Genomic DNA, 15,648 nt, shown 5'->3' with positions numbered 1-15,648 from the left:
GTGCGATATCATGCTGGAAGGAGTTGAGGGATTTGAGAGGGTTTGAGCATGTAACACCCATGCTTGCGAGGTGAAGTCCTTATTGGAACAATTACACAACGAAGGCTTAAATCCATCCAATACAAGTGCCCCCAAACATAAAATGCGAGAGGAAAAGAACGAATCATGTTTTCATTAGAAATAACCAATAGGGCAGGATGACTCAACCCGAGCTGCAATCACTCATTCTGAGTACTTAAGGCGAACAACTGCGACCCAAGTACTTGAACCCTCGAACCTCTGCCTAAATTTCCCTTTGAACAACAATAGTTTGACTCATACTAACCAAATCAATAGAACCTTGTCTCGCGTCCCGATCTCACGACAATTTAGCGCTCAGATCATGCCAGCCACCCGTGTCACGGTGGCCCTAAATGCCAAGCAGTCGCAGAAGGCTCCACTTCTCATTCCAACCTCTGCGTCTCATGATCCATCTTCCGCGGCCTCCATTTGCTCACTTGTCTTTAAGACAGCACAGTCGAAGCTTCGCCTTAGGAAGCCATCACGGGTCTATGTTGCAGGCACAGGCCAGGAGCTGATCACAAGTGATGATTGGAAGAGCGTCATCCGAGATGACCTGACGCTCCTTGTGTCTGCTGGAGAGATGTATATCGGTATGAGGAAAGAATCGACCAAGCACCGTAAGTACTACCTACTGATTTTGGAATGCGTTGGAATCTAACACGGCTTTATAGCTGATGCCAATCCAGACTGTCTCGTCAACATCCTCGCGGAAAAAGCTCCAGTTGACAAACTCTCCGTGACTCAACTCCAAACTATCGCAACCGAGTTACCCGGGATCGTTCACGCGGTCGGTCAGCCAGACCTACACCCCGGCACTAAGTTTCCCATTGGTGCCGTCTTTGCTTCGAGGAAATGGGTACATCCGCCTCTCATCGGAAGCGACATTGGATGTGGCATGGCCTGGTACAAGACCAACCTGTCGAGGAGGCAGGTGGATGGCGACAAAGGCAAGAAGGTCGCAGAGAAGCTTCGAGGCTTGGAGGGTCCGTGGCGGACACAGGCTGATCGCGAACAATGGCTCCTAGACGACGGTTGCTCGGCCGGAGAAGAGTGGGATAGCTCTCTTGGTACTATTGGTGCTGGAAATCACTTTGCGGAGATCCAAGTCGTAGAAACATTGTCGCTCCCCAACGGGTCTCACGGCCTACACGAAAACGATGTCGTGTTACTAGTCCACTCCGGGTCGCGGGGTTATGGTGGCAACATTCTCAAGAAGTACACATCCGAAGCACACGTCAGCCTCGAGGAAGACAATAATGCTACGAAAGAGTACATGCGGGAGCACGACCAAGCCTGCCGGTGGGCAAAGGCTAATCGGGATCTCATCGCCGTGCGCTTTCTATCCTGCCTCGAGCCCGGCGAAGAAGTTTGGGGATTGGGACAAAATCCACCAAATGCCGAACAAATTGACGATACCGACATGATATCACTTACCAAGGCTAAACTGCAAGAACGAAGGGTAGTCGATATCTTGCACAACAACGTGGAGCGGGTAAAATGGCCGCCGGCCCCACCAAGTTCTGCCGCGACAATCTCAGCACTTAAAGAGAAAGATTCTCAACTGCTCCTCGAATCGAGTCAGGAGCAACAAGATTACGTTTACATTCATCGAAAAGGCGCTGCTCCAACATGCAACCCTGTCACCAATATGCCGCTTGATATTCTGCCTCTTCCTGGATCTCGAGGCACTCCGACAATGATTCTCAAGCCAACCTTCTCTGAGGAAACGTCATGGGGCATGAAGAATGCACTCTCGCTCGCACATGGAGCCGGACGAAGCATCTCCCGCTCAAAGGCCCTCTCGTCTTTCAGCCAGAAGTACAAGAATCACAACCTCCTCCTTGAGCCTGGCACAGGCCCCAACAAGGGGACCTGGGTCATATGTGACGAAAAAGATCTCGTGTACGAAGAGGCTCCAGAGGCGTATAAAGATGTGTATGCAGTAAGTGAGGACTTGGTAAAAGAGGGGGTGGCGGAAATTGTGGGATTATGTAGGGCAAGGATAAGCTACAAGGTCAGAAATGAGTTGAGGTGAGCGAGCCGCGAAGACCATTGACAGCAGCACGGCTCTTCTGTGCCGAAAACTCCAGGCCTTGAAACAAGGACCTGGCGCAAGTACGGCATGCTCTAGCATACCACGGATCTTGACCAAGACAGAAATGATAAGTCAAACCTCTTGCTTGAACATCGGGGGACTATCTGGGGGGCTATCAGGGGATACTAATTCTTGTCCTGAATCAGTCTGTCGGGTGTGCTAATAGGCCGCATTTTTGCTTTTTTGATTGCATAGATCTCGTAGGTGAAACCACTCAATTTTGTATCCTGTTCTTGGATACTCTCTCTGTTTCTCCTTATCACGATCACAAACGCCTATCTTATTTCCAAGCGAAGCGAAGCGGCTGTTACGGGACCGTTGTTACACAGCCCAGATCGAATCGTTTGCCATATTCATCCTGAGACAACCGGATTGAGCTATGTGAATACTAAGCATTAAATCGAGATTCCATGACGTCCAAACGATAGATGCAATTTCTTCCAGAGAGGGAAATTATGTTATCGGCGCCCAGACTTGGTGTATTGCAACCAATTCCATCTATATTACTCTGGAATCCTGCGTCGTGGTCTTGGATATTGAGTCTGCGTCATTTCATGCGGGCACCCGTCAAAACTTCTCCTCGAACTCCCGCAGTTGACATCTGTGTCTGTCTCTCTCTATCTCATTCCGTTTTCTCTGTTCAATAGTTTCGAGTTCTGCAGATGGACCGGTTCCATGGCCATCCGCACCTTATCGTTCTATTTGTGTTTGTGAAACAATGCGATGGACAGCTCGCCGTGTCGACTGTTCGTGTCCGGCGAGCGGATGATGTGCACGCCGCCTGAGGTAGGCAGGTTCGAGGGTAAAAATGGAACCCCTAACATTAGCGCCGCACTAGCCGAAGCTTGATTTGTTCGACTGGCATGGAAACGACCCTCAAGCGCTCGCGCAAACGCCGCGTTTGTTGGACGGCGCAGTTAGCCCATTCACGGAGGTACAGAGGGAACGTTTCAGCTGCACGGCTTACTGCAGACCACGCCAAAGAAACACGGCGTTTGTGGGACTTCGATGCTTCACCTTGGCCCCAGCCTCGTATCTGGCTCGAGCGTCTCAGCCTGTTACTGATTGGCGCGCACCCCTGCGTCGTTTTAAGATCATCGTTAGGCCAAAGCTTGTTTAGCCAACACACCGCAAACATTATGTTCTTCCTCCAGTCCCTGTTCTTTCATATGGAAGGAATGCTATGACTGTGCCGAACGGCAATGTAAGTTTGATTCAGCACTACTTGTTCTTTTGATAAAGGGGATCAGCGGGCTGAGAATTCCTCGTGGCTGTTTTTGTGCCACAACCCAACCACTCAGATATAATCCTACCCGCCGCCTGTTTTCTTCCACATAACTGGGTGCGTTACTCGTGATCCTTTCACCATTTCCAAGCCGAATTCCTGCCTGCCTTACACCGCCCTCTGCAGCCTGGTTCAACCGCAGGCCTTGGCGCTAATTTCCTCAACTGTTTACACACCTTCCTTGACAACCATTGAACTCTTTCCACTCCACCTCTTCAACTCACCACAAACACCACAGACACCGCAGACGCCACTAAACGCTCGCCACTAGATAGCTGCATCATCGCCAAACCTTGTGCTAAACAGAAACCTTCAGGATCCTTGATGGGCAGCATGCTTCTTTCAATCCTCATCGCCGTTCTGGGTGCTGCCGCTATCGCCAGCGCGCAGTCTGCTACGCCATCTGCTGCCAACGCTCCTGAGGTCACCGGAAATCCCATTGGAGCCTCCTACCTTGCGGTTCTTCCAGAGAAGGCGGGCAGCACCGTTCGCGGCTCAATCTCGGCTTCGTCGTCTCCTGATGGCAAAGGTGTTCTGTTCCAGGTTGCCCTTTCTGGTCTTCCCACTGAGGGCGGTCCGTTCAGTAAGCATTGAAAGAGCCTAAACGTCTGTGACTTCCTCTAACAGCATGCTCACAGTGTACCACATCCATGAGAAGCCGGTTCCTGCGGATGGCAACTGCACTGGTACTGGTGCCCACCTTGACCCGTACAAGCGGGGAGAGACGCCACCATGCGACCCAGCTCTGAAGCAACAGTGCCAGACTGGAGACCTCAGTGGCAAGTACGGCAAATTCAATGGTACTGCTTACTCTAACGCGTAAGTCAACATCTCAACAGCTGTTCTGTCCGTGGACTAACCTAATGGGGCAATAGCTACACCGACCTCTACTCGTCCACCATCCCGACCAACCCAGCTTTCTTCGGCAATCTGTCAGTCGTTGTTCATCTTGCAAACAAGACACGCATTTCCTGCGCCAACTTCACGACGATCGCGATAGGTTCCGAGAATCCAATTCCACCGGTCAGCCCATCATCTGGCTACGCTCTCCCAACAACTGTCGTCCAGAACGCCACTCTTGGTGTCTCGGCCACAGCTACCGGAACTGGTGGTCCAAACAGCGGTGCTGATGAAAGTGGCCATGCGAGCGCGACTGCTACCCCACCCAGCCCAAGTGCACCAGCACAGTCCAACAGCGGGGCAAAGCTGTTGGCCGGAGCTAGTGCTTTGGTTGGTGGTACAGTAGTAATGCTGCTTGTCTAAGAGAACAAATCTCAACTTTTCTATTCTGGCCTTGCGGTAGCATATCGGCGTTTGGCAAAGGTCTTTACGAGAATGGAACATGCTCATGTCTGATCTGGAATGTCTCTGGGGTATTTTCCCCAGCTAGCTAATGCGATGGATGGGTACATAATTGACAAGGAATTCAATCCACAATGTGACGAAACCTAGCCTCTTTTTGACTGGCTATCCAAATTGAAGTATAAATATAAACAACCTAACATCCTTCGACATAGATATTTTCCACTGCGTCCGTTTTGATAGGAGCATAGATTGCCAAGACGCGTTGGTAGATCTCCTCACCGCTCACCGACCCGCCCGGTTCTGCCCAATTCTGCCACCCTTTAGCGCCTGGTCTGTGCATAGTACAGCTTCACAACCTGGCGACGGCACGAAACATACAAACCACACCACAGCATCACTACACTTGAGTGCGCCAGCGCATAAAAACTGTCAACTTACCCATTGATCTGCGCTAACAACAAGTGACTAACAGAAATGGCCTTGGTCTACCGAAGCGAGGATCATCCGGACACCTCTCCATTTCCGGAGGATGAAACCAAATTCGAGAACGATGAGAGGTGTTTTGCCAATACGGGCGACGGAAAGTACCATCTAGTAGACGAGCGAGGCAAAGAGTGGATCTGGAATGAGGAGAGCAGTACATGGATTTCAAAGGTGGGTTACATGCCCACTTTATGTTGTTGAGACTGCTTTGTAGAGTCGAAGGATGCTAATGATTGCGCTAGGTGGAGAAACCCAGTGACCCCAACGCCCCGGACGATTCCGTGACAGAGCAATCGAGGGATGGCGGAGCGCAGCCTGTCGCCGAGAATACCAAACAGAAGAAAGGCAAGAAGCGCAAAGCGGGATCGCCTGGACCGGTGAGTTTCAACAATGCGCCTGGTCATTGTACGTTCGCTGACGCCAGGCTTCACAGGACGGCAAGAAGAAGCTTAAGGCTGAGAATAAGGCTGTCTATGTTACCGGACTCCCACTTGACGCAACCGCCGACGAGATCGACGACGTCTTCAGCCGGTATTGCGGGATGATTGCTGTTGGCACCGATGGCAACAAGCGCATCAAGCTATACAACGGCGATGACGGCAAGTTCAAAGGCGAGGCTTTGGTGGTCTTCTTCAGGAAAGAATCCATTGCGCAGGCGCTACGAATGCTCGATGAGCAGCCACTTCGAATCGGTGGCGGGGAGATCATGCACATCCAAGAAGCAGACATGTCGTACAAGAAAAACGAGATTGCCCAGCTCAAGGGCATGGCCAAGAAGGCGCAGGTTCAGAACCGGGCTGCTATGGAACGGTATGTGTTAGTGTCCCTCGTTGAGTCGACGAAACTCATTTGAATTAGTGAAGTCAACGATTGGTCAGAAGACGAGGAGATCCTGAAGGAGCTACCAGTCGACGAGAAAAAGGAGAACAAACACAAAAAGATCGTCATCGTCAAACACGCCTTCACGCTCGAGGAGATCGAAGAGAACCCAGCTCTAATTCTAGACATTAAGCAAGATTTGCGCGAGGAAGCTGAAAAACATGGACCTGTGACCAACGTTGTCTTGTACGACAAGGAGCCGGACGGCATCGTCACAGTGCGATTCCAATCTACCGCCTCCACTGAGGGTTTCATCATGAATACGGACGGCAGATTCTATGGCGGCCAGCAGCTCGAGTCGGTTGTTGCTGAGCACAAGCCAATGTTCCAGAAGAGCAAGAAGTATGATCAGGTGGAGTGGGTTGCGGACTCGGACTCGGACTAGACTGTGTAGGTCGTCCCGATCGATGCCGAGATGATCTGAAGGCAGTTGTGGGCGGGGTGAAGATGCTTGTACAATAGTTCAGCGATGAGGGCGACTCTTGGGTAATGTCTACCCTGATACCCTATCATATACCCTTTCAATGCGAGATGCGAAGTCATTCTCTGCAACTCCTCTACTCTAAAGGACATGTCTCTCTGCAGACCCGAGTAGGAAAAATATGTACAACCTTATCCAAAGAACACACGTTCATTTTTGCACTGTCTTGGTGAAGTATCCCAGCACAAGCAAGACGCCCCTGCCCCACTCTCGGTTTCAGGGATCAGGGATCGATTACGGAATGAGTCGGTTCCGAGTCGCCTCTCAAACATTCAACCTGGACCCTTCAAACATCAACACACGCGAACAAATGCCCGCCTGCATCTACATCTGCAGGCCAGAATGCACATGATCTCCTCTTGATGATGTTTATCCCTCGATGGAATACTAGGCTTCTCTTAATTCTCATCTTTCCTTGAAACCACATCCCACCTTGATCGAACACTCAGCCACACCCAAGCTTCCTCCTGCAGTTGAGAGAGTTGTGGACGAACGGCGGTCAAAAAAAGTCAGACAATCCAACCCAGCGCAATCCAAAATGCGCGATCCCCTCCCCGCACCTGTCTTCCTAATCACCCTCACAACCCCCGTCGCCCAAAAACTCGGCCTCACCACCCTCCCCAACCACATCCATGAACTCCTCCTCGGCTACCTTTGGTACCACATCCTGCTCACCTTCATCTCCCCGACCCTATCCAAGCTCCTCGTCCCCAGGACCTACGCCTCATTCTCCCGCCGCACGCGGCTCAACTGGGACATGCACTGGGTGTCTATGGTGCAAGCGCTGTTCATCAATTCCGCGGCGCTGTGGGTTATTTTGAGCGATAAAGAGAGGGAGGGGATGGATTGGAGGGGGAGGCTTTGGGGGTATACTGGGGCGCAGGGGATGGTGCAAGGGTTTGCGGCGGGGTATTTTTTGTGGGATTTGTGGGTTAGTGTGAGGTTTATAGATGTGGCGGGAGTGAGTGCAGCGGTGCACGCGGTAGGCGCGTTAAGTGTTACGATGATTGGGTTTGTGAGTAATGCATCTTTTCCTCTCCCTTGCTGTCATTTTCATCGGTGGTTGAAAGGGGGTCGTTCCTGAGTTGAGTCTGTTGGTGAATTTCAAGCTAAAGTTTGGGTGGCTTATAGCGTCCCTTTGGCAACTACTATGGCCTCTCCTTCGTACTCTACGAGCTCTCAACCCCGTTTCTAAATATCCACTGGTTCTGCGATAAACTCGGCGCCACGGGCTCGAGGCTCCAACTCTATAACGGTATTGCCTTGCTGGTCTCTTTCTTTATGTGTCGGTTGGTGTGGGGTACCTATCAGAGTGTGTTGATATATTCGGATATTTGGACGGCATTGACGGTGGGGGATAATCAATTGAGGGGGGAGATGATGAGGGAGATGGGGATGAAGGGGGTGGACGGGGGGAAGTGTGATGGTAGGGGGAGTGATAGGAGAGAGGGGGGAGGGGTAGATGTCACTGGGTGTGGGATTGGGGAGTTGCCTATGTGGTTGGTGAGTGTGTATCTTGTGGGAAATACGGCATTGAGTTTTTTGAACTTTTATTGGTTTGCGCAGATGATTAAGGCGGTTAGGAAGAGGTTTGTTCCGAGGGATAAGCAAGGTGAAAGCCGGAAGGTGAAGGGAAAGGTGGTTAGGGAGACGAATGGGTTTGTTAAGAAAGCTCAGTAGATTCTGAGATGGTGTGGCGGCAAATGAGGATATGTGAGTTAGTTAAAGTGAAGTTTGGTGTGAGGCGGTTAGACTACCGCTGTAGGAATATAGAAATGCAGATTTGTAGGACGGATGAAGGATGAAGGATTCGAGGCCCGTGCCCCACTTCCTCACATGCTGTGCATCACCAACGGGATTGTATTTCTAAATATATCAAGGAATCGAAACATTTGACTAACTTAGCCCAACGAACTAAACCCGTACATTAACTATCTTTTCCACAACCAAACAAATACATGCTATCTAACAACCACAACACTAGTACACGAAATCTCCGGAGTATCTCAATTAAACGACCAACCCACATTTAAACTACTTTATATCGCCCCACCATAGGCACCAAACAAGGGACATTATCACTGTCTCACCAATAGCGAGGCTTATCGGGCTGCTATATGTCCATCGGAGCAGAGGTGTACAAAGAAGTCTGGTCAAAAGACGAAGATGAAAGCGACGGTGAGGGCATGAGGTAGAGTTTATTCCAATCCAAGGGGGCTATGGTAGTAGTAGTCGCTGTATGCGTTGAGTTTGTGGGATAAGGTAAAGAGCTATATTATCAATAGTGAGTCGATGGAGATGGGACTGAGATGGGGATATGATACGGGCAAGGGGTGCCTACGAATTGAGCAACTCATATCCATGGAATGAGACGGCTGACGAAATATTCGAAATGGCTGTATCGAACCGATTCTGAACTTGACCATATGCGGAGAGCGCTTCATGGCCTTGAGTGTTTATGTTACGATAGGCTGCGGGATTCAGCCCGGTATGCGTTGAATTCATTGTTGGGGGTGATTTGAAAAGCTCCGGATCCAAGCAGTCGTCAGTTACTACCGGAGTGGAATAGATCTCTGAGGTCCAGATATCGGAGTCGTTGAGGCTGTTGCATGTTTCCGAAACAGGTTCCATTCCAGGGATATAGTACGGAGTCGGTGAGGGATAGGGAAAGAAGGGTATTTCCTGCTCGTGGCCACATACCTCATGGCCTCCATCCGTTTCCTCCTTTAGAATTGACGTGGATGTCGCTAGTACCTTCCCTACATCACAGTCAGCCAAAAGTGCAACGCTCCACTTCTCAATCATGACACTATCATACCAGGTGGTTGAGTTGTGAACGTCCTCAAATACCGTATCCAATCACTCTTACTCCGCTGCTTCCTGCCCATGATATACCGACAATCTTGGCCGTGACGTTGGCAGCGTCGACATCCTGGTTTTTCGCCATCACAGCGTACTTTTCGCTCTCGACACCGCGCGCAGGCGGTGTGGCGCGCTTCTCTGGAGACCGAGGGAGGAAACATTCTGTTGGGTTCTGAGGATATTTGGTGTTTGATGGGACAAGATAGAAAGCAGATGGTGTGTCACCTCGAAAAGGAGTCGGCAGGCAGATATGACGACGGATTATATATGACTGATGGTTCTGAAAAAATGGCTTGCCTCCGCAACAGACATCATTCGACTCTATAACAAACCACTAGCTGTATTCTTTGTGTCCACCCCTATCCCACACATTCCCATCGGTCCATCTCACCATTCCAAGCTTCTTAGCAGGCGCGCACACACAATGCCGGTCACAAAAACGTGCTCTGACCTCATTGTCGGCCCCTCCGTATCCACTGATCTCTGGAATGTACCTCTCCCTATACAAGGCAACGGTCAGCTAGCGGATGTTCTACTTCTCTAAGGGGTGATCCCCCATCTCGTCAATAAAAACACCAAGCTCAAGAACAAGCACAAGCATAAGATCTCAAACTCTGCATCTAGAGTGAGCTGATCCTTCACCTCTTATTCAGGCTTCACCGCCTCCCTCCTAACGGCCAGCGAGCGGCAGCCACGCATAACACCGCAGATTAGTAGCGTGAGGCACGAAAAACGCCTTGCGGCACCGTACTGCATCGTACACATAACACGACATTCCTACGGTTGCATAGCCGAGATGAAAGGAATTCCAGGGAAGTAGACTGGCGTCCTGACTTTCTGGAAGGTTGCTCAAGAGTTGGAAAGCTGTGCAACGAGTGAGAGGGGACGGAAATAGATTTGGTAAGTCAGGAGATGGGTGGAAGTTTGCTCGCGGAGTTTTTTGGTTGATCTAGGAGTGTGTTGGGTTGGATTTGGTTGTTAATGGGCGTGAAGAGACATGTTTGGAAATCAGACAAGAGGTCAGATGATTGTGAGAGCTTGATGGTGCGGCAAGACACAGCAGCCTCGTGGTAGCTGCAAGCTTCTTCGTCACGAATTTCTAGTGTCAGGGCGATGCGGTGAGTACGAGGCGATTGCGCTGTACAAGAAGAGCTGTTTGCTCAATTGTCGGTAAAGTCGGCAAGAGAGTCCTGTGTTCTGCGGTAGTGACGACGACGTTAAAGAAGCTACTATCTATGCTTTAATGTTGTGTTCGTGAATCATTGTTCTTAGAGAAATGGGCGTCTCTTTGATGGTTTTGACATCGGCTCCCCTAGCAAAGCCGTTGGGATAGAGTGTCACAGAGCGGGGTTGGTAGAAGAAACAGCGAAATAGAAAAGACGAGAAGGCAAGTAGAATCCCGAACGTAGAATCCCAAACTTGCCTCTCCGCTCTTCAGATTTTACTTTCCCAATTCCCAGCAATGTCATCTCTCACAGGCCAGCTTATCGCCATCACAGGCGCAGCATCCGGCATCGGACGCGCCACTGCTTCGCATCTTTCTAAAAAAGGGGCTCTCCTTTCCCTGGCTGACATTAATGGAGAAGCTGTGCAACATTTCGCAAAAGAGTTGACGGATAACGGCACGTTGGTGTTCTGGAAGCGGGTCGACTTGCGGGAGAGAGATGAGGCGGAAGCCTGGGTTAGTGATACCGTGAAGCACTTCAATCGGCCCTTGGACGGTGAGTTTTCTCTCCAGAAGATAATAACCTTGGCAGGGGCAGGAGACGGAGAGGAAGAGAGTTGGACGTTAACTGAAAATGCGAATAGGCGCCGCCAATCTCGCGGGCATTTCTGGTCACCTGGGCACAGTGCGCGACCACGACTCCGCAGATTACGATGCAGTCTTTGCCATCAATGTTAAGGGAGTCTTCAATTGCATGTCAGCAGAGCTCCGAAACATGAGGGAAGCGGGCTCCATTGTAAACGCAGCTAGTATTACCGGCCTTGTTGGGAAACCCTCTTGCTCCGTCTACTGCGCGAGTAAGTTTGCCGTGATAGGAATCACAAAAGCTGCAGCTCGCGAGGAGTCGAAGTTTGGGATAAGGATAAATGCAATTGCGCCGTAAGTCGTCACCGACGGGTGTTTCTGCCGTCCCCCCCCTCTCTCCGTTTGCCCCACCTCCTCTTTCGCTCTCGGCTGTTTCAGATTGTTGCCGTGAGAGCACATTTCACTAATCTGCAGCATCGACATGCAGTGGATTTGTGCAGACTCCTATGATGGAGAAACTTGATGCCGAACTTGGCTTCCAACTCCCAAACGATAATGTTCTAGGTCGAAGGGCGAGGCCTGATGAGATTGCTAAGCTAGTTCTGTTCCTGCTTTCCGAGGACAGTAGCTTCACCACTGGGTCGGTGTATCTAATTGACGGGGGCATGCTCTGTTAGTGGTATCCTTTTTTCGGCTATCGACAGTCAACGATGACAAACAAATATTAAACTTATTCGATTCGAAACTTTCTTGCCTCGGGCAGCAATTCATGTTCGGCATTATTCGTGAAGGCTAAAAAACCGTCCCTCGATCGTGAAACGGCGTGACGGCAAGGCGGTAGGTTGATCCTAGATGAGCCAGGAGCCATGGAGACATGGAGGAGAATCGACCCCACATGGACGCACATCATTTTAGCTCCTCCGCTGGTCAAACCCCCGTACTGCCACTGTTTGCAAGGCTGCTGAACACCTGTCGAGTCGAAAGGCCTGCATCGTGCTCGTTTCAAGTTCATGCTTCCGATGTGATAAACGATAGACGGCGCAGGAAAATTGTTCACGTGGAGTCTTACCTTTCCTGCATGTCCAGGCAGCGCGAGGGATTCTGGCCCCAGCTATGAACCAAACTTTCGACCTTGTGCAGACGCAGAGAGGTTACACGCGATGTGCGTTTTAACCCACCACTTTCTCGTTTACCGTTGAACGCTACCAATTTTCAGTTCAGGTGGAGGGGAAGCCGTCTTTCAACAGGTTCTTCGACTGAGCATTAGTGACGGATAAGCAGTTCCTGCGAATCAAATCATGTACCGCCAAACTCTATCTCAGAGTGAACTATATCTGCCGGTGTCAAATCTGCGAGTGCGATGACTGGAACTCAGGTGACTGCATGTTGAGAAGATGGAGTGAAGAAAATATCTGTAGTGAATGTATACAGCGCTAAATAATCACAAACATTCCCGCCTAAAATCACAATCAATCCTCCCACCCTACATTACAAGATCGCGGTCATTGCTCAGGTGGTTTCTTCTCACATCTTACTGCCTTAACATCTTCTCGCCTCTTGGGACGACGACGACGGTGTCGAGTTCCTGGTTCGAGTCTTTGGACTCTCCCCGGAAGTGCTCCTGCGACTCACCACTCTTTATGGATGCAGAATCCTTTCGAGAATCTCCGTGTCCGAAGTGGGCGGCCAATGCTTTAGGGGCAGTGATGAACCAGGGAAGTCGGCCATGTGGCTTGACTACGGAGATACTGTTAGCCTTCTTGTTACGCGAGCGTTGTCAAAAATAAGACCTACTGCTCCAATACTCCTGGTGGTCTGCATCATCGGGGACGATGTAACCACGAGAGATAAATTTCGTGGCCCACACAAGTCCATTGAGGGATACATATGTCATGAGCCCTGCAATCAACCCGTAGGCAGCGCTGTAGCCAAACGGAATGAACATGACCGTGACGAATGCGGGTAGAGCATCCCCAATGTATCGCCAGTTCACGTTGACGATTTGGCGCATCATCAGACAGCCAACCTGTGGTTGTGGTTAGAGAGTCTGCAGGGTTGACTAATGGAGGTGTACGACTTACCAAGATAAGAGTGCATCCAGTAGCCCACGGTGGAATCGAAGCAAAAATAGGTGCAAAACACATAGAAATGAAAAAGCAGATGCCGCAGGTCATGGCTGTCAACCCAGTCTTGCCACCCTCGGCGATACCCGCTCCGGACTCAATAAAAGCCGTAACGGGGGAGCAGCCAAGCAAAGCACCTATGGAGATGCAGAACGCATCAGTGCAGTAGGCAAGGGTCGATCTGGGGAAATCTCCAGACTCTGGATCAACCACCCCACTGAATCGGGCCATGCTGAACAACGTCGCCGTGCAGTCAATAATGTCGACATAAAGGAAAGTGAAAAGAGCGAGGATGAAATGGGACGGGTTTTTCCCGACATCCCAGTCCAGCACATTGAGTGTATCATCGATTGGATGGAAGTTGACAACTCTCTTAAAAAAGTCCCAGCGGTCATCGCCAGCATGGTCGTGGGGAAAGTACGAGATCGAGGTTCCTCGTCTGGGTGAATGTCAGCCGGGTCGCTCCTGAAACCATCACTTGCAGGAAGAATGCTTACGGCCAGGAAATAATAGAAACCAACGCAATACCCGCAATCATGGCGCTCTTGACCTTGAATGTCATAAGATAGGCTGTGAAAACTCCCCCGCAGAAGATGCCTACCCACATCTGGTCGCCGGTTAGCATGCAGTGAATTTAGCCTGCATTCGTGCATCTTATCACCTAATGCGGAACACGACAGGGGTGGTTTAGGACAAGAACTTCCACCCTGTTGATGCTCTTCCTAATGTCACGAAGAGGCTTTAACAGGTAGTCCACCTGGTCATGTTCCACGTTATATGATCAGATGCCACGGAGTGATTTGGCTTACCTTTGGGTTGGTCATCTTATGACTCGTGCAGAACCCGTTTTCGTCCATGTACTGTTCTGTACAGCCGGCGATCTCAAGGGGAGTCGCGGCAGAGCCAGTGACTGCGCCTATGCCGGCGGAGTAGCTTAGGCCAATTTCTGAAAGAAACAACCCGATACCGCAAGCGCTGGCAATCTTCAATGATGAAGGAATAATCTTTACTAGCCACTGACGCATGCCGATCAGTGACAAGAAGATGAAGATAAACCCTTCAACGAAGACTGCAGTGAGAGCAAGGTTGTAGGAGATCATGCCGGTGCCGTGAAAACCGACGACTTGATAGGCAAAGTATGCATTCAACCCCATGCCCGGCCTGCGGTAGCGATTAGCAGGGGTTGCGGAGAAAATATGAATCCAATTAAGCGACTTACGCAAGACACACGGGCATGTTGGTTAAAAACCCAAACAAAAAAGAACTGAAACCAGAGATGGCGGCCGTCGCAGTGATTAGAGAGCGATTCATGTCTGCAAGCGGGGTTAGTTGATGCAGTGGAACGGACGCAGAATCACCGACCTCGAACGCATGATGAATACTCCTCGTTTACAGCACATATCGGGTCTTTGCCCGTGGTGTCGTTGCAGACACAGTTACCTCCTGTGTCTGCCAAGATTGAGGCCTGCGGACGTCAGTACTAGCTTCACGCGAGGGAAGGGAAAAACCAACGTTGACGGCAATGATGTATGCCATAGTAAAGAAAGTTGTAAGCCCTGCGCGGACCTCTGTAGTGAATCTGGTGTTTTTTATTTCTTTTTCCTGTGTTTGTATGAGCCACTGGAAAAGGAACTCCCTCAATATCTGAGACTTACATGTCCAGAGCCCTCAAGACGAAAAATGCGCCCGAAGGTGGAGGAGCCCACAGCTTCATTGAAGGAGTTGAGGGACTTGTTAATGGCGTTCATGGTATTAAATTGAAAGCGAGAAGAAGCTGAAGGAGAGTACTGCCGTGACTTGTCTTTGCCACGCTGAAGGAACGCACAGTCTGCGGAAGTAGGAACGCGGAAGGAGAATATGCTTTTGGGACGGAGATTATATAGAAGGGAGCTTCGCGTGGGTGCCGTCAGAAGCAAATATTTCAGCCAGCACCAACGACGACGAACTTCGGCGAAGAGCTCGAGAGATCAGGCCACGAAAAAGGGGAGATAGCGTGGGATCAATGAAAAGAAAGCGATAGGTAAGGGTGTTGGAACCTCTCAAATATTAAGAGACGAGCCAGAGTGGGTCAAAAGCTTGGGGACGGCAACCATGGATGTGAGGAAGGGTGAGGCAGGCCCAGACGAGCTGTCAATTGTACCTGACAGCTGATGGCAAAAGCCATTGTTAATCAAAGTGCTACACAAGTTTTTCCCGAATGACAACGTGCAGCTGCAATGTGTGTCTCGAGGTGGAGATTTTGGGCGATTGAGTTGTCCGCAAGGGGACATGAGGCCAAAGTATGTGCACGGCTAGTGGCGTTCTGGGCTAAACCTTGCGGAA

General features: G+C 50.5%; 7 protein-coding genes across 7 annotated transcripts; 5 read left to right on the top strand and 2 right to left on the bottom strand.

Moving 5' to 3' along the window:
* Positions 1-265: 265 nt before the first annotated feature.
* BDR25DRAFT_273545 (release factor H-coupled R) lies at positions 266-2,470 on the top strand. The gene is made up of 2 exons (XM_033687360.1): positions 266-680; positions 735-2,470. Exons 1-2 carry the CDS (start codon positions 383-385, stop codon positions 2,096-2,098), a joined length of 1,662 nt encoding a protein of 553 aa, XP_033540027.1. The 5' UTR covers positions 266-382; the 3' UTR covers positions 2,099-2,470.
* A 1,071-nt stretch (positions 2,471-3,541) lies between these two features.
* On the top strand, positions 3,542-4,884 carry BDR25DRAFT_298465 (Cu,Zn superoxide dismutase-like protein). The gene is made up of 3 exons (XM_033689072.1): positions 3,542-4,026; positions 4,082-4,262; positions 4,319-4,884. The coding sequence occupies exons 1-3, from the start codon at positions 3,768-3,770 to the stop codon at positions 4,704-4,706; spliced, it is 828 nt and encodes a 275-aa protein (XP_033540026.1). The 5' UTR covers positions 3,542-3,767; the 3' UTR covers positions 4,707-4,884.
* Positions 4,885-5,670: 786 nt separating this feature from the next.
* Positions 5,671-6,495, top strand: BDR25DRAFT_246388 (uncharacterized protein; the record flags this gene model as incomplete). The annotated part of the gene is made up of 2 exons (XM_033685927.1): positions 5,671-6,041; positions 6,090-6,495. Coding segments are annotated over 2 exons (777 nt in total), but the record flags the coding sequence as incomplete, so codon positions are not given.
* A 383-nt stretch (positions 6,496-6,878) lies between these two features.
* On the top strand, positions 6,879-8,381 carry BDR25DRAFT_298459 (DUF887-domain-containing protein). The gene is made up of 2 exons (XM_033689071.1): positions 6,879-7,606; positions 7,723-8,381. Exons 1-2 carry the CDS (start codon positions 7,130-7,132, stop codon positions 8,269-8,271), a joined length of 1,026 nt encoding a protein of 341 aa, XP_033540024.1. The 5' UTR covers positions 6,879-7,129; the 3' UTR covers positions 8,272-8,381.
* A 427-nt stretch (positions 8,382-8,808) lies between these two features.
* On the bottom strand, positions 8,809-9,847 carry BDR25DRAFT_363085 (uncharacterized protein; the record flags this gene model as incomplete). The annotated part of the gene is made up of 4 exons (XM_033696683.1): positions 8,809-8,928; positions 8,965-9,432; positions 9,461-9,750; positions 9,811-9,847. The coding sequence occupies 4 exons, from the start codon at positions 9,845-9,847 to the stop codon at positions 8,809-8,811; spliced, it is 915 nt and encodes a 304-aa protein (XP_033540023.1).
* Positions 9,848-10,851: 1,004 nt separating this feature from the next.
* Positions 10,852-11,880, top strand: BDR25DRAFT_384968 (oxidoreductase; the record flags this gene model as incomplete). Its single annotated transcript, XM_033697906.1, has 3 exons — positions 10,852-11,174; positions 11,263-11,557; positions 11,691-11,880. The coding sequence occupies exons 1-3, from the start codon at positions 10,916-10,918 to the stop codon at positions 11,878-11,880; spliced, it is 744 nt and encodes a 247-aa protein (XP_033540022.1). The 5' UTR covers positions 10,852-10,915.
* Positions 11,881-12,665: 785 nt separating this feature from the next.
* BDR25DRAFT_337990 (uncharacterized protein) lies at positions 12,666-15,297 on the bottom strand. The gene is made up of 9 exons (XM_033693242.1): positions 14,982-15,297; positions 14,839-14,928; positions 14,689-14,791; positions 14,546-14,639; positions 14,136-14,487; positions 13,824-13,933; positions 13,285-13,765; positions 12,998-13,229; positions 12,666-12,940 (listed from the first exon to the last, which is right to left on the bottom strand). The coding sequence occupies exons 1-9, from the start codon at positions 15,072-15,074 to the stop codon at positions 12,735-12,737; spliced, it is 1,761 nt and encodes a 586-aa protein (XP_033540021.1). The 5' UTR covers positions 15,075-15,297; the 3' UTR covers positions 12,666-12,734.
* Positions 15,298-15,648: the final 351 nt, after the last annotated feature.

The sequence above is a fragment of the Lindgomyces ingoldianus genome, assembly GCF_010093535.1.
Source record: "Lindgomyces ingoldianus strain ATCC 200398 unplaced genomic scaffold BDR25scaffold_62, whole genome shotgun sequence".
Lineage (NCBI taxonomy): Eukaryota > Fungi > Ascomycota > Dothideomycetes > Pleosporales > Lindgomycetaceae > Lindgomyces > Lindgomyces ingoldianus.
The sequence above is the reverse complement of the archived record's forward strand: the minus strand, read 5'-3'. Positions and strand labels throughout refer to the sequence as shown.

Coding starts and splice junctions, on each gene's coding strand:
- BDR25DRAFT_273545 (XM_033687360.1), top strand. CDS start 383: ATGCCAGCCACCCGTGTCACGGTGGCCCTAAATGCCAAGCAGTCGCAG. Junction 681..734: donor GAAAGAATCGACCAAGCACC/GTAAGTACTACC, acceptor ACGGCTTTATAG/CTGATGCCAATCCAGACTGT.
- BDR25DRAFT_298465 (XM_033689072.1), top strand. CDS start 3,768: ATGGGCAGCATGCTTCTTTCAATCCTCATCGCCGTTCTGGGTGCTGCC. Junction 4,027..4,081: donor CACTGAGGGCGGTCCGTTCA/GTAAGCATTGAA, acceptor GCATGCTCACAG/TGTACCACATCCATGAGAAG. Junction 4,263..4,318: donor GGTACTGCTTACTCTAACGC/GTAAGTCAACAT, acceptor ATGGGGCAATAG/CTACACCGACCTCTACTCGT.
- BDR25DRAFT_298459 (XM_033689071.1), top strand. CDS start 7,130: ATGCGCGATCCCCTCCCCGCACCTGTCTTCCTAATCACCCTCACAACC. Junction 7,607..7,722: donor GTGTTACGATGATTGGGTTT/GTGAGTAATGCA, acceptor GGTGGCTTATAG/CGTCCCTTTGGCAACTACTA.
- BDR25DRAFT_337990 (XM_033693242.1), bottom strand. CDS start 15,074: ATGAACGCCATTAACAAGTCCCTCAACTCCTTCAATGAAGCTGTGGGC. Junction 14,929..14,981: donor GTCTTGAGGGCTCTGGACAT/GTAAGTCTCAGA, acceptor ATACAAACACAG/GAAAAAGAAATAAAAAACAC. Junction 13,230..13,284: donor CTGGATGCACTCTTATCTTG/GTAAGTCGTACA, acceptor CCACAACCACAG/GTTGGCTGTCTGATGATGCG.